General features: G+C 43.0%; 1 protein-coding gene across 1 annotated transcript in view; it reads right to left on the minus strand.

Annotated features, from left to right (window-relative positions):
- The window catches only part of LOC140348519 (voltage-dependent calcium channel subunit alpha-2/delta-1-like), a 181,738-nt gene that overhangs the window by 144,167 nt on the left and 11,772 nt on the right, over positions 1 to 25,799 (minus strand). The window contains exons 2-3 of the mRNA XM_072434451.1: positions 3,588 to 3,669; positions 2,654 to 2,770 (exon numbers count right to left, since the gene is read on the minus strand). Coding sequence (XP_072290552.1) covers positions 2,654 to 2,770; positions 3,588 to 3,669 — 199 coding nt within the window. The remainder of the gene's footprint in view (positions 1 to 2,653; positions 2,771 to 3,587; positions 3,670 to 25,799) is intronic.

A 25,799-nucleotide genomic window follows, 5' to 3' on the forward strand; every position in this document is an offset into this window, starting at 1 on the left:
ACCTCCACCTTCACCTCCACCTTCACCTTCACCTCCACCTTCACCTCCACCTTCACCTTCACCTCCACCTCCACCTCCACCTTCACCTCCACCTTCACCTTAACCTCCACCTCCACCTTCACCTCCATCTTCACCTTCACCTCCACCTCCACCTTCACCTTCACCTTAACCTCCACCTTCACCTTAACCTCCACCTCCACCTTCACCTCCACCTTCACCTTCACCTCCACCTCCACCTTCACCTCCACCTTCACCTCCACCTTCACCTCCACCTCCACCTTAACCTCCACCTTCACCTTAACCTCCACCTTCACCTCCACCTTCACCTTAACCTCCACCTCCTCCTCCACCTTCACCTTCACCTCCACCTTAACCTCCACCTCCACCTTCACCTCCACCTTCACCTCCACCTCCACCTCCACCTTCACCTCCAACTTCACCTCCACCTCCACCTCCACCTTCACCTCCACCTCCACCTCCACCTTCACCTCCACCTCCACCTTCACCTCCACCTCCACCTTCACCTCCACCTTCACCTTCACCTCCACCTCCACCTCCACCTCCACCTTCACCTCCACCTTCGCCTCCACCTTCACCTTCACCTTCACCTCCACCTCCACCTCCACCTTCACCTCCACCTCCACCTCCACCTGCACCTCCACCTCCACCTCCACCTCCACCTTCACCTCCACCTCCACCTTCACCTCCACCTTCACCTCCACCTTCACCTTCACCTCCACCTTCACCTCCACCTTCACCTTCACCTCCACCTCCACCTTCACCTCCACCTTCACCTTAACCTCCACCTCCACCTTCACCTCCATCTTCACCTTCACCTCCACCTCCACCTTCACCTTCACCTTAACCTCCACCTTCACCTTAACCTCCACCTCCACCTTCACCTCCACCTTCACCTTCACCTCCACCTCCACCTTCACCTCCACCTTCACCTCCACCTTCACCTCCACCTCCACCTTAACCTCCACCTTCACCTTAACCTCCACCTTCACCTCCACCTTCACCTTAACCTCCACCTCCTCCTCCACCTTCACCTTCACCTCCACCTTAACCTCCACCTCCACCTCCACCTTCACCTCCACCTTCACCTCCACCTCCACCTCCACCTTCACCTTAACCTCCACCTTCACCTTCACCTTCACCTTAACCTCCATCACAAAAGTTATAGTGCACCTTCAAATGAGGAGACGGACTGAATATGCCAAATACCCTCTAATGAAAGTTATCTGATGTTAAGACAGCAATTAGTGCAGTGTGGCTCATTATTCTTCTAATTACAAAACGTTATGATTTGTATGCAGACTTTTAAATAATTCTTATCCCCATAACTAACATTTTATGCCTAATTTACGGCTCCTATCAGAGTCAACTTTATCGACAACACATAAGCCATGTTTCCACTGGTTTGCTCTGGAGTGGGTCAGTGGGAATCTGTAGGTGTCTCAGTTTGATTATGATGAAGAGGCTCACGAGGCGATGATGGAGCGATGACAAAATTATCACTTTGCTCAAAGCTTTCTGTTTAGCTGCAGACTTTTAAGAAATTCACAACAGTTCACACACTTCTAATCTCAGCAGGGACATTTCATGGAGTTAGTTTACGACAGTTTATCTGCACGTTCTGCACTAAAGCTGCTTTTCAAGTGCGTAACGTGAAGCTGTCCCCTTCCAAAATAAAAGTTTACATGATAAGCTAAAGCGCTGCGACTTGTGGTGTTACGGCCTTTTCAACAAAACAAAATAAAGACTCCGAAAAATTCCGAGCAGCTAGATCTTTCTGTGGGTGACAGTGTGACACTGGGCACTCGAAGGATCAGCCACAGTGTGACTGCTGCTGCCCTGAGGAAGAGGAGGCGGAGGCAGGACTTGCATGCATTATTGTGAATATTTTGGTACAAGTATTCGGTCCAAAAAAACGATGATTTGGGATTCTCTGTACGATAAAAGGATTTTCTGGATCTGGCAACACTGGGCATCCTGACACTTGGAAAATAAAGAGGCAGGAGCAGGCAGCTTCAATCAAACTATTTATCAATTGCGAATCCTTTTATTAGAATCAACGATGCATAAAAAAACTTCCTTATCCACTATCCTTACTGGACCATACCGGCCCGTTTACACAATCCAAACTGGACAACATAGATTCATTAGACATCATGACAAGATAGTAAAAAGCAGATAAAAACATAAAATAATGATTTCTGGTGTAGAGGTGCAGAGTTGAATAAATGCAGAGAAAGCTGACAAACCCAAAGTAGTGTCTTGTTTACTGTAGCTTTAGTAACGTGTCGCGGGGACACAGACTTGGAATTAATAAACATCTTTTGTGAATTGCTGAGATACGCCTTGTGATTAAAAAGTATAATCTTATGTTTGGATGAAGTCAATTGCTTATCTGTATTTACACTATTTACATCAACCTGCTCAAGTGTAAATCAGCATCCATGCTTGTCTGGTGCATCCTGTACAAATAAAAGTATCCCATACACAGAAGACCCTGCCCCAGGATGTAGAGCCAGGCCCTTAGCGTGGAAACACAGGCCGCCATGAACCTAACCAAGCCAAAAAGCTCCAAGACAAATCCTTCATACCAGAGCCAGTGCTTGTCCAAACAGTGTGACCGCGGCGTGCTTACCTCCAGCGCTGCAGACCTCTTCCTCAGGAGCTGCTCGATGTTCCAGGCAGCACGGTCCACCAGCTTGTCTGCGTCGTTCTGTTCTATCGTGTACAAGTGCTGGTTTCTTAGGAAAATCTGAAAGGGAAAAGGATTTTACTAAATACAGTAGAAGTTGCTATATTATTGATGTGTTTGGATGTCAATGGCTGAAAATCAGGATAAGCAATATTACTATATTTGTCCAACTATGGGGAAATGTCAGTGTTTCAAAGCCAAGTACAAGAACAACAGAAGAATAAAAACTATAAAAAATATTTTGGTAAAGCTGTGCTGCCCAACTTTTATATTGTAAGAGTAAATTAAAGGTTTTCCTCCAAGAGTAAATCAGAAAGCAGTACATTGTGACAAGACTGCATTAGAGTTTAAGGGTTGTCTAAGCTTATAACATAACTGAATAATAATATAGAAAGGGATTCCACTGAAGTAAAATAAAAATAATTCCATATTTGTATAAATCAGTGAATGCAAACTAAATCAGAATCCACACTAGCACACAGTGTGCGTTCTCCACTTTTCAAAGGATCTATACTCCATGTTATGTGAGCCCCCCAAAGAAGACCTCAGCCCCCCTTAGCCACCCTAGAGAACATCTCTGGTGCGGCGCTTCCTTTGTTAGTGCAGTTTCCTGCATTGTCTGTGAACAATCATGGAAATAACTGGACATTTACGAGAATAGTTTTGCAAATAGCAGTGCAGAGGGTCAACCGTGCAGTTGGAGCCCAGTTTGGGAGCTTTGAAGTCAAAGTCAGGGGTGGGAATGTCTATTACTGTCCAAAGAGCTAACATTTTAATACTTTTTTCATTTGTCTATTTGCATTTTAGTGTTTAATTTCTAATCCAAACAAACAGACATAGGAAGCACAAGGGGAGAACATGCACGGTGAGTAAGAACCTGAGTGAGGCTTCTCCCAGCGGTGGCTTTGTCTGCCAGAGACGTCAGCTCCTTCTGCATCTGGTCCACCCATTCTTTAATCCTGTGCACAAACACACAAACAGTGCATTTTGAATATGTTTATTATTCATGAACTGACAGCAATGGAACGTGACCAGTTCAATGACGTACTCCATTTTTAAAACCAAAATAAAAACTTTATGGACACAACTAGCAGAAGGAATGGGCATCTGCTGAGGATGAAGCAATAACATTTAGGCTAAATACAGCTGTTGAGATGAGAGTAATCTTAGTGGAGGTAATCTGAGCACTGAGAGGAGCAGAGTGAGTCATAAAGCCAACAGGCCTTCTGCCCTCGGAGTATTCAACAAGTCTTTCCCCAGAAGCATCGTGAAGTGAAAGTCAAAAGCAGAGGTGCACTTTAAGATACCCACAGCTATAGTTTACACTATAAATCCTGAATATGCCCCTGAGAGACTGAATTACAGCTACAAATGAAGTTTTGGCCTAGAATCAGGCCCAGGCTGTGTTTTGTCCAAATTTGTTTTTGGTCTGCCAGAAACAGGGACATTTAAAATTCCGTCTCGATACAGTTAAGTGCCCTTAAAGAAGCTGTAGACATTTTTCCTGTAGTTTTTTTTTCCTGTAGTTTTTTTTCCTGTAGTTTTTTTCCTGTTGTTTTGCTCCAGTACAGATCAAAGCAGTTCTTAGGGTCAAAATCAGACTGCAGAGCAACAGAGCTCCTCACCTTGTTCTGAAGTGACTGAAGCAGCAGGGTTCAGTACTCGGTCCAGTTATGTATACCTGTACTCTTTATATGCTGCCGTTAGGTAACTTCCACTGCTCTGCAGTTGACACTCAGCTGTATTTATGAGATCATTTTTGCACATTTAAACTCATTCTAGGAGGAACAGTTCAAGTGCTGCACAACTATAAAGTAAAAATTAAATAAATATAGTATCATGGCATGAAAAATTAAGTAAAAATAAAAATAAACAAAACAAAATCCTCGCTGTATTTTCCTGTTTGGGCACTGAACCTGGTGTAAACTCTACAGAAGGAAGGAAGACCTGTGAAACACAGTAAGCATGAACCAATCTGTCACTGAAGTTTCTCTCCAAAGCAGACAGGGCGTCTTGCAGGGGGATACACAGAGCAGACAGGGCGTCATGCAGGGGGAGACACAGAGCAGACAGGGCGTCATGCAGGGGGAGACACAGAGCAGACAGGGCGTCATGCAGGGGGAGACACAGAGCAGACAGGGCGTCATGCAGGGGGAGACACAGAGCAGACAGGGCGTCATGCAGGGGGAGACACAGAGCAGACAGGGCGTCATGCAGGGGGAGACACAGAGCAGACAGGGCGTCATGCAGGGGGATACACAGAGCAGACAGGGCGTCATGCAGGGGGAGACACAGAGCAGACAGGGCGTCATGCAGGGGGAGACACAGAGCAGACAGGGCGTCATGCAGGGGGAGACACAGAGCAGACAGGGCGTCATGCAGGGGGATACACAGAGCAGACAGGGCGTCCTGCAGGGGGAGACACAGAGCAGACAGGGCGTCTTGCAGGGGGATACACAGCGCAGACAGGGCGTCATGCAGGGGGAGACACAGAGCAGACAGGGCGTCCTGCAGGGGGAGACACAGAGCAGACAGGGCGTCTTGCAGGGGGATACACAGCGCAGACAGGGCGTCATGCAGGGGGAGACACAGAGCAGACAGGGCGTCATGCAGGGGGAGACACAGAGCAGACAGGGCGTCATGCAGGGGGAGACACAGAGCAGACAGGGCGTCATGCAGGGGGATACACAGAGCAGACAGGGCGTCCTGCAGGGGGAGACACAGAGCAGACAGGGCGTCTTGCAGGGGGATACACAGAGCAGACAGGGCGTCATGCAGGGGGATACACAGAGTAGACAGGGCGTCATGCAGGGGGATACACAGAGCAGACAGAGCGTCATGCAGGGGGATACACAGAGCAGACAGGGCGTCCTGCAGGGGGAGACACAGAGCAGACAGGGCGTCCTGCAGGGGGAGACACAGAGCAGACAGGGTGTCTTGCAGGGGGATACACAGAGCAGACAGGGCGTCATGCAGGGGGAGACACAGAGCAGACAGGGCGTCTTGCAGGGGGATACACAGAGCAGACAGGGCGTCATGCAGGGGGAGACACAGAGCAGACAGGGCGTCCTGCAGGGGGATACACAGAGCAGACAGGGCGTCCTGCAGGGGGAGACACAGAGCAGACAGGGCGTCATGCAGGGGGATACACAGAGTAGACAGGGCGTCCTGCAGGGGGAGACACAGAGCAGACAGGGCGTCCTGCAGGGGGATACACAGAGCAGACAGGGCGTCATGCAGGGGTAGACACAGAGCAGAGAGGGCGTCATGCAGGGGGAGACACAGAGCAGACAGGGCCTCCTGCAGGGGGAGACACAGAGCAGACAGGGCGTCCTGCAGGGGGAGACACAGAGCAGACAGGGCGTCCTGCAGGGGGATACACAGAGCAGACAGGGCGTCATGCAGGGGGAGACACAGAGCAGACAGGGCGTCATGCAGGGGGAGACACAGAGCAGACAGGGCGTCCTGCAGGGGGAGACACAGAGCAGACAGGGCCTCCTGCAGGGGGATACACAGAGCAGACAGGGCCTCCTGCAGGGGGATACACAGAGCAGACAGGGCGTCCTGCAGGGGGAGACACAGAGCAGACAGGGCGTCATGCAGGGGGAGACACAGAGCAGACAGGGCCTCCTGCAGGGGGATACACAGAGCAGACAGGGCCTCCTGCAGGGGGATACACAGAGCAGACAGGGCGTCCTGCAGGGGGATACACAGAGCAGACCTGGCGTCCTGCAGGGGGAGACACAGAGAAGATAGGGCGTCCTGCAGGGGGAGACAGATAGAAGACAGGGCGTCCTGCAGGGGGAGACACAGAGCAGACAGGGCGTCATGCAGGGGGAGACACAGAGCAGACAGGGCGTCCTGCAGGGGGAGACACAGAGCAGACAGGGCGTCCTGCAGGGGAAGACACAGAGGCGTCCTGCAGGTGGAGACACAGAGAAGAGAGGATGTCCTGCACCCTGAAATAAAAACAAACAAAGGAAGTATTTTTTCTAAAAATATATATTTACGTAATCAAGTAGATGTAATCCCTCATTCATCCAGGAGTGGTCCTTGGTAGAAGTGAAAATGACTTCCGAATGGAAGTCGAAATATCTTAAAAGACTAGAAAAGGTTTCAACATTTCGACTTCCATTCAAAAGTCATTTTTATTTCTACAAAGGACCACTCTTGGACAAATGACGGATTACACTGACTTGTTTTCAAGAATGATGGGGAGAAAACCTCAGCAAACTTAGATTTGCGGAGCAGGAACCACTCAGATTCAAAGATGGAAGTCACTTTGGAGAAAGTCATACTGAGGAATATTCCAGGTAAAGCAATAAAATCTTAAGGCAAGCAGGTGTAGCCCCTTTCCCATCAGAAAAGTTACATAGAGCACCTTTAAAGCAAGTTTAAGACCATTTTTGTACCTTTTAATTGTATATTATCATGCTTGTTTTTCTTCAATAATTCACTTGCCAAGTGGTCCATTACTGTCACCATCCAATTTCACACTACAACTACAACTGTCCGATCAAATTCCAGCCTCTCCCTCTGTGCGACATCAAAACAGACAAGGCCAAAGACAATCTCATCTCACCAATCAGAATGAGATCAGCCAGTGTCACCTCACATGACCCGGAGGGAGCCAATCACACGGCCTCCTGCACATCTGCAACTGATCCGAGTGGGCACAGGTGAGAGGTCTGCCGCATCAAAGAGCCTCACTACAGACGGAGCCATGCAGCTACTCAGGTCCAGAGGATTACCCTTTAATGTCTGTTTCATCTGAGCACCAGCAGAATAGACCACAATACAAAGAACATGTTCAGGCATATAACCATATACTGAGCACTAGTAGGATAAACCATACATTCCAATCACTCACTGCTGCAGCAATAATGGAACTGACATGATGAAATGTCAGATGCTATTGGCAAAAATATGATTTCGTTAACCTGGACCATACAATATTGCTTGATAAATTATGCAAGTGTGGCATTAGAGGTGTGACGCAATACATTTGTTGAAATGAACAACATTAAGTCAGACATGTCCAAAATAGGTTGTGGAGTGCCCCAAGGGTCGGTCCTTGCCCCTATACTTGGTATAGTATTGCATCAGTTTCTTCTGTCTGTCTGAATTAAAAGGAACTGAAGTTAAAACCAGTTTAGAACAATCACAAAGGAAAATCCATTCCATCAAAGGCATCAAGATGGTAAAATCGGTAAAAAAGTGTTTAAGCTAAATAATATTAAAAGTTACAAAGATATGAAATTACAGTGAAATTAAGAAGGAACTGCTTGTTGTGATAATTCTTCCTTGTTTTGCGTTTGCATTTTTGGATTGTGAGTGAAAAGGGGGAAGATATTTTACATTGTATACTACTTTTATCTCTTTTTCATTCACTCTAATTTCATTATTTTATATCCATCTAGCATAAATGTGGGGGAAAGACCATAATGACATGCACGGATCACCTGCAAGACAAACCACAACACCACAAACTCAACAATGTGCTCTGTAGAATGGCCATTTTACCATCAAATGATCCCCTGCAGGACCAACAACAATACCATAGGAATCACCAGGACATTCCCCATCATATATTGAACACCTGCAGGAGAGTCCATAATACTATCAACTGAGCACCTGTAGGACCAACTATGATACCATACTGAACACCTGCAGGATAGTATAGCACAACTGCAGGAAATACCATAGGCTTTAAAACCACTGAGCATCAACAAAATAGAACATAGTACCACATATTGAGCACCTGCAGGAAAGACCATAATACCACATACTGAGCACCTGCAGGAAAGACCATAATCCCACATATTTAACACCTGAAGTATACAATACCATATTCTGAACAGTTGCAGGATAGACCATAATACCAAATACTAAACACCTGCAGGACATACCATACTACCACGAACTGAACACCCACAGGGCGACCCATGTAATAGCACACACTGAGAACCCTGGGGTCATGCAATAACACTGGCTTAAGACAGAACGATGTAATGAAGTGTCTTTGACCCTTATATTTCAAACCCAGAGGTAGCAAGAATTTGTAAAACTTTACAAAAAAAATTCCAGCAAAATATCAGGAAACAAAGACGAATGAATATAATCCTTTCTGGATACTCTCATTATGACTGAAGAGCAAAACAAAACATTTGAAGCTGAAATAGGTTACTGAAGTTCAAAGTGCAATAAAAATACTAAACTATGAAGGTTTTGAGACATCCAGTCACATTATTACATTGCATATTTAATCAAACACAGGTAGACTTACTTTTATAATCAGCCAACAGTTTTGCTTCCCAAAAAGGAAGCGCCTTCAAGATGTCACCACCCACGTTTACATCTACATGGAGCCAAAGTCACCATCACTAGCCCTGCCTATACAAAACAATACAGACAATAAATGGCTCAAATATCTCAGTTGCCATAAACTGACTGATGATGAACTGCGTGTGCTCTCAAAGGGGCTACACTTTGCAGTTACCACCATTGGGATACCTGTAGTCGAGCTCATTCCCACCACCGAGAGCGCAATAAAACAGAGAGGAACGGAGGCAGAGGAGCTACACAACATGGTCTCCAGCTGGAATTACCATTGTAAACCCCCTAGGTCGAACATCTCAATTGGAGGGTACGCAGTGCACAACAATCTGGAAAGAACAAGGATTTGACCATCTTGCTTTGGAGGTCGTAGCTGAATTAAAACTAGAAACATCTGGCATGATTGATTGACAGCTATATTCAAGTATGGATCCTACATCTTCTACACCGGCCACTTTTTATGGGCTGACGAAGGTCCATAAAGAGGACGCGATAACACCTTGTACTCAGGCTAGTACACCCCAAGGATTAGACCCCTAAGGGATGGAGTATATGCTTTCAGATGCAGCACAGATGGTTTTAACAGTATGTACATTGAGGAAACAGTTCAGCCATATGCCAAACGCCTCTACAAACACTGTCGGAAAAAAATATTCTGGTCCGGACTCTGCTGTGTATCTGCACATGGAGGCTACAGGCCACTCCTTTGACGACAGGGACACATTCCTGTTGGATCAGGAGCCCAGGTGGTTTAAAAGAGGTGTGAAGGAACCCATGTATATCAGATCTTTGATACAAGGCTGCCCTGGGTCTTTCGTGGTGACGTCACCAGAGCGTCACCACCCACGTCTACATCTAGGTAGAGCCACAATCACCAACACTAGCCTTGACGAAGCTTGCTGTTGACAAAGCTTGCTGGTTGGTGGCAAAACTGTCGACTGGTTATACAAAGTCCAGCTGTGTATGATTCAACATTTTGTATAATTAAAAGGCTAAAAACACAATATAAAGCTTTAAAAGACAAATGTACTGCTTTTATCAACTTTTAACTGGGCCCTTAAAAAAGCTCAGATCCCTCCGCGTTGGAAGGAAGCCATCATATCCTTAGTACCTAAAGAAGGGAACATAAACCCTCACATAGACCCATCTCAATTCTGAACTGGGCCTATCGTTTTTACACCTCAATTATGTCCAAAAGAATGGAAAAAATACTCCCAATTGCATTCACAAAGATCACACAGGATTTATTAACAAACGACAAACCTGAGACAAGATAAGACGATCTTTGCACAGAATTAACACCATATACAAAAACCAGATCAGGCTGATGTGTTGGACTGCATCCTACAGATCAGTGTGTGGATGCAAAACAACTTTCTCCAGTTAAAGTCAGACAAGACAAACAAATAGAAAATGTCAGCAGTCACCTCCAGTTGAGTATTCATCATACGCTCAGCACAGACATGTGCAGTTTGCAGAAAGCGAGCAGATATGGGAACAAATCAATCTTAAAGTTATGTGTACATCCCGGAGACACCTGTCATGCTGCAATGTCAAATAAATATGGGAAGGAGTGTCTGGAATGCCTGCCAATGTGGTCTGATAAATTTGGATTTGGCTAGGTGTTTCTTTATTTTTATTTTTTATTTAGTTAATTTTATTGTATTTCTGTTTCTGTCATTTCTTTGTGATTTTAATGCATTTTTCCTGCTGTGTGAAGCACTTTGAATTGCCTTGTGTATGAAATGTGCCTTGCCTTTTATGTTTCACAGTGATTTAAATAAAGCTCATGCAGGAATTAAGCTCTACAAAAAATAGCTTTCCCTTTAAACTAAACATTACTTTTGTTGATGATTTCAAAGCTGCTGGACATACAAGTTAACATATCAACACAATAAGATAAAACCATGAGGGAAAACGACAGCACAAACATACACGTAAACATCTTAAAACATTTACACATATTTGATTCTCTTTATTTTCCACGTAGTGTTTTCACCCTTGCATTAGCACACCAGACAACACAACAATCAATAGAGAAGCCATTAGGTTAACGTCTGCTTTTAACACTCCCCTGGCAAAGCATTCCAAAAAACAACATCAAAAACATCTTATTCCTGTATTAAAAACATCCACATCTGATTTGCTCAATATTTTATTTGTCATTTGTTGCCTTATAAATATGAATGCTGATGCCCTATATTGACCCGAGCATGTATTTACTAGCTGGCGATGGTGTCCACAAACAAGCTAGCGCGCCCGTACATAAACCTGAGCACTGCCAAATGAATATTGCATGAGGATGATAACAGGTTGGCAGTGGCTGGAGAGAATCCGTTAACCACGTGTCCGCAGTGAATACAAATAGCCTACAGTAGCTTCGATATGAGCAGCTACAAGGGGACCCCCGCTGAAACCCCCCTCCCTTAGGGCAGAGGTGTGGGGGTATGTGGGGGTTTGGGTTATTTTTCAGCTACTAAATAAACTGCTGAAACAATTACAAATAAACCTCATTTTGAAACAGTTACAACTTGAAATTATTAAAGTAGTGTTGAATTTTACTGTGGGGGTCCCAAGTCGGTTGCAATTATTTTGGGGTGTCCCAGCCTGGAAAGTTGGGCAACCCCTGTTTGACTTTTAGGAGCTTTTAACCACATTATAATTGTTCCCCCTTATCATTAAACCAAGAAAGTTGCATTTCGAGTGATTCATGCATATTTAAGTCGTCTTTATTCTCCTGAAGACAAGACACCATTGGTCCAAAACTCCTCTGTTTGCTACTGTGAACTGCAGTTCTCTAAAGGGAATAGAATAGTAAAGTAAAACATTACAAGTAGCACTTAAAACAAACAAGGAAATGAAATTACGGCATGTCTTCTAACAATAAAGTCCCATTTAGTCCAAAGTCTGTCAAACGGCCCATGTCGATGATGTTGATGACTGATGTTTTCCAATCCAGAGCAGTCGATGGCCAATAAGCTCTGTCAATAAGTTTAGGCTGATATATGGCAAATATTCATGATTTCCCTCAAAATATGATGTGAAATGACAACAAACTGCTCTGCATGACAAAAGCACAATAAGGAAAAACTGTTGAAATGTATGCATTTTTGAACACTTGCACAATCCTGTTTTACTAACCGTTAATGGAGCGGTGTAATCATATTTTGTGCCCTCTTTGGACTTGATTATGAAATTAAGCTTTATGTCTTTCCGTTAAGTAGTTGAATCGGACCACACAATATCGGCCTCTGCTTGAGATTTAATGCCGATATTTAACCGATATTGGTCTTTCTCTACAGCTTGACATTGTTTGAGAATGTTTTATGGGGAAACAATGTTATAGCTTGGTTAAAAGATCATTAAAGTAAATGTAGCATAATATATGTTTGCTAATGGTCCGAATCTTTGTTTCTCTGGTTTCAAATCTTTGAAAATGATTCTTGGAGGAGGTCAAAATACTGAAATGCCACCCACCGGTTGCTGTGTGTTTACTTGGTACAGAAACTAAAATGTATTTGGAACCTGAAGTCTAAAGCACAAGGTCAACTTTTTTTCTGCAGAATAACGCTCACTACTTTCTCCTTGCCGCAGGTTGAACTCTGGCATCGGAGATTTGGTTGTAAACTATTGGAAAAATAAAAATCTTTCTCACTTCTGAGCTCAGGTGAGCGACTAATGCTGGCGACTCTATATTGTACGGTTTGTTTAAGAAGTCTTCATTTATTCATCTAATGCTCCTGGGCTGTCAAACATAAAGACAAAGCTTCTGCATTTTGCCTGGACCTTTTTACTTAGCAAATCCAAAGTTTAATTCTTTGTGAAATTTGCTTTGAAATGAAAATTGTGGAAACCGAACAAATTCTCAGTTCCTTCCTTCAACAACAGCTTTACTCCAAAGTAGAATTACCGCCAAAAAGCACAGCTTGTTACCACATATCCACATATATTTAGAGTAAATCAGACTTCAGAGGCCAAAACTAAAGAGTGCGGCTTCAACCTGTCACTGTCTGCTGTTGTTTTACTGATTCACACGATGCATTGTGGTCTATAAGTGGTCCAAAGACATGCAGGTCAAATTGGCAACTTGGTGTTGAAAATTTGCATATTCTGCTATAACACTTAAAACATTGCATCTGGTTCGTCCAATGCTATGTCCATCATAAATAAATAAATAAATAATAAATACTGACCAGTCCAGTGACCAGCACCTGGACACTACATTCCAGGTGCAGTGTGGAAAATTTTGAGTGCTATACGTTCTCACTTTGTACGTGGAAAAATACGTTTTGCATGGCCTTTATTTGTTGATTATGTACAGTCAATGATTAAAAAAAAAACACAAAATATGAAAAGTTGCCAAAGTTATCAGCATTATAACGTTTGACTTGCAATCTGGAAGCTGAGACCCATGAATCTAATGTTTAAAGTGCATTGGCTTTGGTGAGCATTAACATTAAAGTAGTGTAAACATCTGCTCCTCACCTTTACTTTGCTGACTGAGAAGTGTGAGATGAAAGAGGAAAGAAGTGACAGATGATGAGAAAGAGAGAAGTGGAAATGTGGAGGCGTGTTGAATCCTGAGCAGGTAGAGCTGTTAGAGGCATGACAGAGGAGAAGAGGATGAACACAGGGGACAGGAGAGAGAAAGAGAGAGAGAGAAGGAGAGAGAGGGAGGGGAGAATGAGAGAGAGAGCGAGAAGAGGGGAAGGGATAGAGAGAGAGAGACAGGGAGGGACAGAGAGAGGTTTGTAGGAGGGGAGAGAGAGGGAAAGCTAAAGGGAGAGGGAGAGAAGGAGAAGAGGGAGAAAGAGAAGAGAGAGAAAGGGAGAGAGGGGAAGGGATAGAGAGGAAGAGAGAGGGAGGGAAGGACGGAGAGAGGTTTGTAGTAGGAAAGGGGGAGAGGGGAAGCTAAAGAGAGAGGGAGAAAAGGATAGAGAGGAAGAGAGAGGGAGAGGAGAATGAGAGAGCGAGAAGAGAGGGGAAGGGAGAGAGAGAGAGAGACAGAGGCACAGACAGAGGGAAGTAGGAGGAGGGGGAGAGAGAGAAAGAGATGGAGAGAGGCAGAGAGAAAGAAGAGGGAGAGAGGGTGGTTTAGGGGGAGAGGGAGAGAAAGGGAGAGTATAAAATCATGTAATCAACTCACCCAAGGCCATTTTCACAGAAAGCAATGAGCACAAAAAATCTGTGCGGGGATCGTAAATGTCACAAATTAGCTTTTCTTATTATGTAGAAATGTTATTATTTGGATTTTCTTTTTTTATGTAAATAGTTGATATTGTTTTCAGTTTTTATTCCAGTAGATGACATGTCTCTTGTGTTCACGTGACATCACAACAGAATCTAGAATACATGTTGTTTAAGACTAAAGCTGGAGCAGGTCAGAATTCTAAGGTTGAATTTGCTGTTTAAGTGTCAGATTTAAGATTTGTTGTTTTAATTGTATAATTCATATCATGTCATTACTGGGCCGATCCGCATGAAACAAAAACTGGCACAAAGTTCAACGTCTTCTCGCTCAGCACAAATAAACGTAACACAATAAGCCTTAGAAAGTAGTGCCATTTTTCAAGGCATTTTCATTGTTTTGTGATTCTTCTTCATGCCATCGGAATAGTGTGAGCATGACTGCCCCCATGTGGTGGTCTCTGGAGGGACGAGCCCCAGGTGTGAGCCACTGTAAAAGCCCCCTCGTCTCTGTTGGTGGTCCATGTGCCCTGCTTCCTGTTTTCAATAGTCTCTCATATACATCTTTTGCTGATGCTCCACTGATAAAATAAGATAATCCTTTATTGTCCACACATGGGGACATTTCGGTGTTACAACGCAGTAGATACAGGGAGAAAGGACAGATTATAGGAAGTTTGAAAAAAACACTCTTAATAGAAGAACTCTTATAAACAAAACAAAAAACTCTTATTAACAAAACTCCTCTCATATCTTAATAGGGAATGGAGGGAAAAAGATAAAAATAAAAATAAAATAGCTAGCATAAGACTAAATAATACTAATACTGATCCGGCCTCCTCAGATCCAGCAGGAGCAGCACAAAGCACAGTTCAAACCTCAGGCTAGAGTTAGCATTTGAGGCTAAAGCTGGAGGACTTTGATAGAATACTTCCATTACACTTGTAATAACATAATTAGCCTACTTTTTATGTATTGTATTTCAACCGTACTGTTACCTCAAAATAATATTACTTCAGTAAGTACAAAGTAGTTGTTAATATGTTAAAATATGACTCATGTCAGAGTAAACCATAGTCTTTACACTTAAACTTAATGCAATTGGAAGGACAAAGCATTAAATAAGTGACACAATCTGGAATTTTTAAACGGTAGACGGTAGAAAAACTAAATGTTCCAAAAAATGTTATGCAGACTGACCCTAACACTTTGAACCACACAAGAGAAGTGGCTGGCATTCAACAGTTTACTTTTTTTTTAAAACAATATTGATTTTATGTAAATAATTTATTGTAGGGAAAAAAATGTAATATTATAATAATAATAATTGTCCCTGTAATATCAATGAACACAAAATATGCTAATTATGAACTGTTTTGAGCTTTTAAACCATGTTATTCTTGTCCCTCATCAAAAAACATTGCTGGAGATTTGGTGATTGTTTCATTAATAGAGCTCAAGCTGTTTCTGCTGATGGTGTTCAATCTGAATTCTCTTAATTTAACAAAGGCCGTGGATACAGAGCCGCGGCGCGGTCAAATAGCCCATCAGTTTCAGGAGCCGCAGCACGGCCACATAGCCTCATGGCTAACCTTAACCTTAACCCTAACCCTAACCTTAACCTTAACCCTAACCCTAACCCTAACCCTGACCCTAACCTTAACCCTAACCCTAACCCTGACCCTAACCTTAGCCCTGACCCTAACCTTCACCCTAACCTTAACCCTAACCCTAACCTTGACCTTAACCTTAACCCTGACCCTGACCCTAACCTTAACATTAACCTTAACCTTAACCTTAACCCTAACCCTAACCCTAACCCTTACCCTAACCCTAACCCTAACCCTAACCCTAACCCTAACCCTAACCCTAACCCTGACTCTAACCTAAGTGAGGAAGGCAGCAGGACCTGATGGCATCAGCCCCAGGCTCCTTAAGTCCTGCAGATGAACTGTGTGGAGTTATGGAGCATGTCTTCAACATGAGCCTGAAGCTGAGGGTGGTACCACAGGTCTGGAAGACCTCCTGTCTGGTACCTGTACCTAAGACACCGCGCCCCAAAGACCTCAACAGCTTCAGGCCGGTGGCTCTCACGTTCCACCTTATGAAGACACTGGAGCGGCTAGTCCTGGACCACCTCCGCTCCACCGTGAGCTCAGCCATGGACCCGCTGCAGTTTGCATACCGGCCTGGCATCGGAGTGGAGGACGCCGTCATCTCCCTGCTGCATCGCTCTCTTTCTCACCTGGAAAAGCCTGGCAGCTCTGTGAGGATCCTGTTCTTCGATCTCTCCAGCGCCTTCAACACCATCCAGCCGCTGCTCCTGAGGGACAAGCTGGAGACGGCTGGTGTGGAGTATGACCTGGCAGAGTGGATCCTGGACTACCTCACGGACCGACCCCAGTTTGTGAGAGCCCGGGACTGTGTGTCTGACAATCGGACCTGCAGTGTGGGGGCGCCCCAGGACACTGTCCTCGCGCCCTTTCTCTTCACCCTTTACACTGCAGACTTCAGACATGACACAGAGAGCTGTGTCCTGCAGAAGTTCTCTGACGACTCTGCCATCATCGGACTCATCACGGACGACGATGATGCGGAGTACAGAGGACTGGCGCAGGACTTTGTGGACTGGTGTCAGCGGAACCACCTCCTCATCAACGCGGGGAAGACCAAGGAGATGGAGGTGGATTTCCGCAGACGCCACCCCACTGCCCCCTCACCAGTGAACATCCAGGGACGGGACATTGAGAGAGTGGACTCATACAAGTACCTGGGTGTTCATCTGAACCACAAACTGGACTGGACTCATAACACAGACGCACTGTACAGGAAGAGCCAGAGTCGGCTCTACCTCCTGAGTAGACTCAGGTCTTTTGGAGTGACAGGGCCACTCCTGAAGACCTTCTATGACTCTGTGGTGGCATCAGCTCCTGTAGGTGTGGTCTGCTGGAGCAGCAGCATCACAGAGAGGGAGAGGAGGAAGGTGGACAAAGTCATCAAGAAGTCCAGCTCCGTCCTGGGCTGTGCTCTGGACTCGGTGCAGGAGGTGGGGGACAGGAGGGTCCTGGCTAAATTCACATCTATGCTGGACCATGAGTGTCGCCCCCTGCAGGACACTCTGTCCGCTCTGGAGAGCAGCTTCAGTGAGAGACTGATCCACCCTCGCTGTGTGAAGGAAAGGTTTCGTAGGTCTTTCCTTCCTGCTGCTGTCAGACTTTATAACAAACACTGTTAGTCCTGAACACTCGCAATACTGACCTAACCTAATACTGATGTGCAATTCTGTCATATGTGCAATTACTGTTGTGATTCATGTGCAATTACTGTGAAATTCATGTGCAATCCATGTGCCGTCGTGGCACATATTCATGTGCAATTACTGTCGTGATCACATGCAATGGTATTTATGTATTTATTTATGTATTTATCCATCCATCCATCCATTTTCCATGGATTTATTTATGTATTTATTTATTTATTTATTTTATCTTTATTATTTTTTTCCCCTCCATCCCTTGTTGGGTAATGGGAGGTTTTGTCTATGGGAGTTTTTGTTTATAGGAGATCTTCTACTGAAAGTGTTTTTCAGACTTCCTATAAGTGATCTGTTCTTTTCTTCTGTATCTACCTGCGTTGCAACAATTTCCCCATGTGGGACAATAAAGGAATATCTTATCTTATCTTAACCCTAACCCTAACCCTATCCCTAACCCAACCTTAACCTTAACCTTAACCTTAACCTTAACCTTAACCTTAACCCTAACCCTAACCCTAACCCGGCACGGTCAAATAGCGCAGCAGTTTCAGGAGCCGTGGCATAAAATAGCCTAGCAGTTTCGGCTGCGCGCCGCGGCTCTCTAGACACTCCCTTAATGAACTCAATTGGGCATAATCTAAAACATAATTATTAGCATCCACTTCTATGCAGATGATGCTAAGGCACTTTCTGCTGCACAAGTGATACAAATTCAAGTGGATTTTTACTCTATTCAACAAAACTGTGTTCATTTAAAATGATTCATGAATTCAAATCAAACTAAATGTCTGCTGTTCTCCAAAAGACACTCTAGTGACCCAAAAATCTATCTGTTCTTACGCTCGATGGTAATAAGATAAGATAAGATAAGATAATCCTTTATTGTCCACACATGGGGAAATTTCATTGATACAACGCAGTAGATACAGAGGAAAAGGACAGATCACAGAATATAGGAAGTTTGAAAAACACTCTCAATAGAAGAACTCTTATAAACAAAAACTCCTATAGACAAAACCTCCCATTTCCCAACAAGGGATGGAGGGGAAAAATTAGGATGTCCGCTGGGATAACGTGACGATCTCCGGGTAAGACCATGGTTTTCCGCAGTTTCATGAGTTCCTCCTTTGTATAAACGCACCGGCGCCGATCCATACGGCGGCTGTGGCCGAGGAGCGCGGTGGGGCCGGGGGGGCTAGATTGAACATTATAAATACTTGGGCATCTGGATCGATGATAAACTCTCCCTCAACAAACACGTACAATCATCTTAAAGCCAGAATGTCATAAAATGTGTCTGTTCGTCCAGGCTACATTTCTCTCAGTTCTAGATTATGGTGATATTATATATATATATATATATATATATATATATATATTGCTTACTACTGGGGATCTCATGCCTTATGAATCGATACTGCAAAATTTTAATTACATCGATCCAAAATCGATTACATTTATTTTTTTACCCAGCCCTAATATATATATGCATTCTACAGCAACAGCGTTAAAACCTCTGAACTCAGTTTATCACTCAGCTCTAAGGTTCAGCTCTAAGGTTCTGCTCTAAGGTTCAGCTCTAAGGCTCAGCTCTAAGGTTTAGTTCTAAGGTTCAGCTCTAAGGCTCAGCTCTAAGGTTTAGTTCTAAGGTTCAGCTCTAAGGTTCTGCTCTAAGGTTCAGCTCTAAGGTTCTGCTCTAAGGCTCAGCTCTAAGGTTCGGCTCTAAGGTTCAGCTCTAAGGGTCAGCTCTAAGGTTCGGCTCTAAGGGTCAACTCTGAGGGTCAGCTCTAAGGTTCTGCTCTAAGGTTCAGCTCTAAGGGTCAGCTCTGAGGGTCAGCTCTAAGGTTCTGCTCTAAGGTTCAGCTCTAAGGTTCTGCTCTGAGGGTCAGCTCTAAGGTTCAGTTCTAAGGCTCAGCTCTAAGGCTCAGCTCTAAGGTTCAGTTCTAAGGTTCTGCTCTAAGGCTCAGCTCTGAGGGTCAGCTCTAAGGTTCAGCTCTAAGGTTCAGCTCTAAGGTTCTGCTCTAAGGTTCAGCTCTAAGGTTCTGTTCTAAGGCTCAGCTCTAAGGTTCAGCTCTAAGGTTCAGCTCGATGGCTCAGCTCTAAGGTTCTGCTCTAAGGTTCAGCTCTAAGGCTCAGCTCTAAGGTTCAGCTCTAAGGTTCAGCTCGATGGCTCAGCTCTAAGGTTCAGCTCTAAGGTTCAGCTCGATGGCTCAGCTCTAAGGTTCTGCTCTAAGGTTCAGCTCTAAGGTTCAGCTCTAAGGTTCAGCTCTAAGGTTCTGTTCTAAGGCTCAGCTCTAAGGTTCAGCTCTAAGGTTCAGCTCTAAGGTTCATTACAGGAGAAGGAGACAGAACTCACCACTGTCATACTCTAAAGTAGAATGTGATCATTAGATGCAAGAAGAGAACAGCGCTGCCTTTTGTTCGCGTACAAGGCTCTACTTGGCATTTTGCCTGATTATTTATCACGTTTTTTGCACATCAGTTCAGGAATTCACCGTTTGAGGTCTCAGGATATTTTTATTTTAAAATCGTATCGACACAGAGACAGGAATAAAGACTTTCAGCAAGTTTGCTCCTTCTCTTTGGAAGAGACTATTTTGCATCGAAGCATTGTATGCCTTTGAATGATTTTAAAGCACAGGTTAAGGATTACCCAGTGCTTTTTTTTTACCTCATAGTGTCTGTGTAAATGTGTTTTTATGTATTTGTTAATGTTATTGGTTGTTTTATGGAAAGTTTTATTGCCGTTTTATTTGGATATCCTGTGTTTGTTTAATCTGTGTTTTGTTTTTAACAGCGTGTCCATGAAAAAGAGAGCTTTTCTCGTTCGATTTTCTCTGTATAAATAAAATAAATAAATGAATCCTGTTTACGTGCTCGAGCCTCACTAAGTATTCTGTTTGAATCACACTCTTTCTACAGTCAAACTGCGCTCACAACAAATGCATGGCTCTATTAGCATCCTTTATTCTGCTACTGTCGCCTAAATACCTCATTGGTCATGGAAGTGTAGTGTGTAAAGTGTGTTTTGTAAATGTAGGCTATATTTAAAGTTAGAAAATGTGTACTACTAATCCAAAGATGACCAAAATCATGGTCACAAGAAATAACATCATCATATCCACTTTAACCAGCCGTTTGAAAGAATCACAAGCACATTTCACAGTTTCTACCCTGACCACTGACCTAAGCGTTCACACTGTATACGGCTTTATCTTGACGCTGTTATCGTTACCTTTTCATCGAGCATCCCATAATAAAACAGCAACTTTATTATCCAACTGAACACATACACAATATTAAACCAGTAAATCTTGTACAATCCACGTTTTACGATACAGTCCGAGCCCTGTTGTTTGCTCATATGATTTATGACTTTTAAGGATATCCCGCGACCCAAGCTGCTGATTAAATTCTGATCTGAAAGGTCAAACCGTGAATGAATTTGTCCGACTTCATTACGTGACATAATTGGCTGTGTTACTATTATGGGATGTGTTCTTATTACTGCTATGACACGCTGTATACAGGTTGGGCATTCAGAAACACCTCCAGCTTTAGTTTAGTTCTGTATGATATCGATCGGGGACGGCTCTGAATGAAAGCGGTTGTGTAAAGGTGAATACTTCAAGGCGATTGGGGCAAAGAACAACAGAACAAGCAGAGAAATCGTCTGTTAAATCCAGTTGAAAAAGAACAAACATCGTCCACATCCACAAAGGCAAAAAGTATTTACCTTCCCATTTATCCTCATAGATATTATCAAAAGCAAGTTTAAAGTGACAGGTTAGACAATGACTTTCAATCTAATGTAGTCAACATTATTATAATTAGGATTTGACTAAAAATCTTACATAGGTTTCCCCAGTTTGGTGAAGTTTATAATTGTATTTCCAGGTTGGAAGCAGATGTGAAATACAGAGAGGTAATGCAATAAATGTTACCTAGCAACTCTACGGTAAACAAGGGTATCATTTGGCAACTATTTTTTTTTAATGAATGTCTGAATTGTCAGTAGCACCTTGCATGTAAATTGTTGCAGCATTTTAGATGGAATTGAATGTGTTGATGACAAGAGGAATCATTTTTTAGAACTCTTTTTTCACTTTTCCTTACAAACTGTTCACTGATGTAAACTATGACAAATACTCACCACAAGTACTACCAAACAAAGTACTAGTTTACCAAACAAAGTACTAGTTTACCAAACAAAGTACTAGTTTACCAAACAAAGTACTAGCTTACCAAACAAAGTACTAGTTTACCAAACAAAGTACTAGTTTACCAAACAAAGTACTAGCTTACCAAACAAAGTACTAGTTTACCAAACAAAGTAGGGATTTAGAATACATCAGCGTCACCATGTTTTGATTGGCTAAGCTAAAATGCCTCCGTGTGATTGGCCGATGGGTCTCAGGTTCAGATGAACATTGTGAGTTTATAATCTTGATGACATTGAAGGTGAAGTACCGCGGGTTATATTTGGTGACTTTTAAATGGTAAATCTTGAAAAGGTAATTCGCAATAACAAAGTGCCATTTAAAAAAGTCATTGGTTGTCCACCTCATTCCTCATTGTAGAGGCAAAAGCTTAAACCTCAATACTTTGATTATACTATTTCGACTTTATTTCGACTCTACCACACTGGCCTGATTGGTGGAGCGCTGCAGAGATGGTTGTTCTTCTGGAAGGTTCTGTTAGAGTGACCATCAGGTCTGTGGTCCCCTCCTTGACCAAGGCCTGTCTCCCCTGATTGCTCGGTTTGGCCAGGTCCAGCTCTAGGAAGAGTCTTGGTGGATCCAAACCATTTCCATTTCGGGATGATGGAGGCCACTGTGCTCAGAGGAACCTTTAGTGCTGCAGACATGTTTCTGTCCCTTCCCCAGATCTGTGCCTCGGTACACTCCTGTCTCGGAGGTCTACAGACAGTTCCTGTGACTTCATGTCTTGGTTTGTGCTCTGACACTGTTACTGTGGGACCTTTTATAGACAGGAGTGTGCTTTTCCAAATCATGTCCAATTTACCACTAGTGAACTTTAATCAAGTTGAAGAAGCATCTCAAGGATGATCAGTGGAAAAAACATGTCCTTAAGCGCAATTTTGAGCAATGTTGTGCTTTTTTATTTTTTTCGATAAATTTGCAAATATTTATAACAACCTTCGTTCACATTGTCATAGTGGGGTATTGCTTGAAGAATTTTGAGGAAATCAATGAATTTAATATTTTTTGGAATAAGGCTGTGTGAATAAATGCTGAGAATACATTCCTAATGCACTGTATATGTAATCATAACATAATCTTCCTTCTTCACCTATACCTCCCCCCTTACAGTTTATACCTGCAGGTTAAGTCAACTGTGCGAGAGAAAGTGTTCAAAGTGTTTGTGATTCTGCAGGCACACAGGCCATGTCTCTTGAGGGTTACTCGGTGTAGATGGACTGCTGCTGGCTTCTATATCTCTGCACAAATGGTGACAAATGCACGAGGCTCCGTCTGCCGCCTCTCTACTCTCTAACTAACTACCTGCAGATGTAACACGAGGCAAAATGTACCTGGAGGCGAGATTGATTTGAAACAGCAGGATGTGTATGTGTTATTAGGCTTAATTGGTTGCTTGGTTGGGTGTATGCTAAAGAGTGGAATAAATGCCGTGCACGATTAGAAAAACATGAGGTTAGGCTGGAAGCATGGGTCATAGACGCTAAAGATAATATTAGACTTAAACCCCCAAAACAAACCATTATTTCTAGAATAACGTTAGCAGCCTTTCTGTTCTGTTCTGTGTGGAGTTTGCATGTTCATGTCAACAGGCTCCTCCCCTCAGTGGAACTTAATAACATCAGCCTGCCCAGGGACTACAGGTGGAAATTAACACTTAGCAACAACCTAGTACAATGTATCTCTCCTGATAACGTCAATGTATATTTTGAACTGTCCCTGTCTCAAATAATAAACTAACCAACCAACTAAAGTATAAGTGGTTCATGAAAACCTGTGCGACCCCGCATTAATGGGCCCCTGACACGATATTGGAAATTATTGTGAAATGCAATATAGCTTTTACATACTGCTATGTCGATGTTATTGCAATATTTGATTTTTTTAAACAATCATTTCAGTTATGGCTATATGTATACGTCAAAATTTAAAAAAGACTGACTGGTTATTGTGTCCTCCAGTATTGTAATTTTGATACTATCGTGATATACTTGTGCCGCCTAATTCAAAGCATGGCCTCTGCACTATAATGTGAGGTGCAAAAACATGTATTTTGGGTATGTATCCAAGAGATTTTGTTGCCTATAAAAAATAAGCCACACTGTCTTGGTCTCCTGCAGGTAGGGAAAATAATTGCCTTATTATAAAGCGTGGACACACCTCCCATTAAAGTTTGCACAATGGAAATGGCATTTGTGATCGGATAAACAATTTTGTAGGAGAGTTCATATTTTCTTCCATTTCTTGCTGTATGCACTGAAATACAAGAAGACCACCCATGACCACCTCATTCACTCAGGTCACATCTTCTTATTAGGGCCTGTGTAGGTACATTATATTTGGTGGCTGAAAGAAAAGAAGATCCAGGCAGATAAACAAGTTTTTAACCATGTTTCTAATGCAGCTGAAAGCTCAACCAAGTTTAAACTTGAATTAATACACAACTTGACAAATATTTTTTTACCCAACAATTCCTGGTTAATTGCAGTTTACATCCCACTGATGTTCTAGTTGGAAGAACCTCTTTTGAATCATTTTACAGAGGAAAGCTAAATGTCTGCTGCCTTATGAGTCTCCATCTAGTGTCACGCTTGTCCCATGTTATTGGTGTCTATTGTTTCACCCAGTAATCTGTTTTTACATGGACTCATAATCTTTTATTTGTATACTAATCCCAATTGTACTGTGTATATAAAGTAAATGTATGTTTTGTTTATAGCTGGCACTTGGATTACAGTTGGAAACTAGCTAAACTACAGCTGATACTGGCACATGCACAGAAATGTTGATCAATGTGCACTGTCACAGTTCAAATAAACTATTAATAAAATGAATATAAGTCTTGTTACTATAATTAATATACTATAAATGTCTACACCGGCAGAGTTCCCAGATTTGCCTTTACTGGCCTGTGGGTTTTCTCCTGACTAAAACCTTATTTTACATCTGCTTCTTATACACATTAAAAATAAAATGTTCTTCTTGTAGTATCGCGATACATAAAAAATGAAAAATATCAAGGTGGGTGGTGTTTTCTAATGCAATACACTTCTATTACAATGTTATTAACAGTGTGTGTCTATTACTATTCCCCCCACACTTTGCATTGGAAAAACTTACATCTATTTCAAGAGCCAAAGGTGTTTGGGATTGTGTTTTGTTCTTGTAGTCGCTGATGTGGAAAATCTCAGTTAATGTATTGTAAAATATATATATACAATAATCCCTTATCTGGATTTGGTGTTAGCACATCATCTACAGGCAACGGCAGGAACTACATTGACATTTTTTTTTAAATTAATGTCAGAATACAGTTGTAATGAACACAATTTGTGGCAGAAATGCTCAGAACGAGTCTAGTGATGATTTATGAACTCAAAAACAGCACAAATCTCCAAAGCTCTACTTTTTAATCACAAAGCTGAGAAATGTGTTTTTGTTTTCATGAGACTTAGAACAAGACACGCTCATAAACAGGATTAATGATACAAGTGTGGCTGAAGCTAAATGCAGCTCCAGGTAAGTTTCAGATGAGAGAACAACGCTGTCACATGGTTTAAAGCTATGGATATTTTGGCATCCTATAAGAAACATCAACAGAACAAGAATTGATTAGAAGGCAGATTTGGGCAGAACATCTCCTTTGATCAAGACACTGGTTGTGGTGATGATGAGGAGGAGCAGGAGGAGTAGGAGGAGTAATTTTAGCTGACACGCCCCCTCGCGCACTGTCCACACAGACCTGATTTTCCGTGTAACCATGCAGACTTTTGTATTAGGTTCTAAACGGAAAGAAATGTGTTATAATGCAGGTTGGCATTCGACGTATTTTTGTTTAAAGATCGTTTTATTGCGCAGTTAAGTAGTCTCCATGCGTCTTGACATTTGAAAATGCCTGTCCACTTCGTGGCGTGTCACAGAGGCTGACCCTGTCCGCTGATGATGAGAGGCATTCACATTGTTTAACTATGACATATGGAAAGCACACTTCACCTTTTACCATTTACAACCGACCAGCATCAGACAAGATCATCTGGGAATCATGAATCACTTCTAAGCCTGTTAGTGTGTGCAGAGACAATCCTGGTCT

This window comes from Eucyclogobius newberryi, unplaced genomic scaffold, assembly GCF_026437365.1.
Source record: "Eucyclogobius newberryi isolate DKJ021-1_F unplaced genomic scaffold, fEucNew1.0.hap1 SCAF_7, whole genome shotgun sequence".
Classification (NCBI taxonomy): Eukaryota; Metazoa; Chordata; class Actinopteri; order Gobiiformes; family Gobiidae; genus Eucyclogobius; species Eucyclogobius newberryi.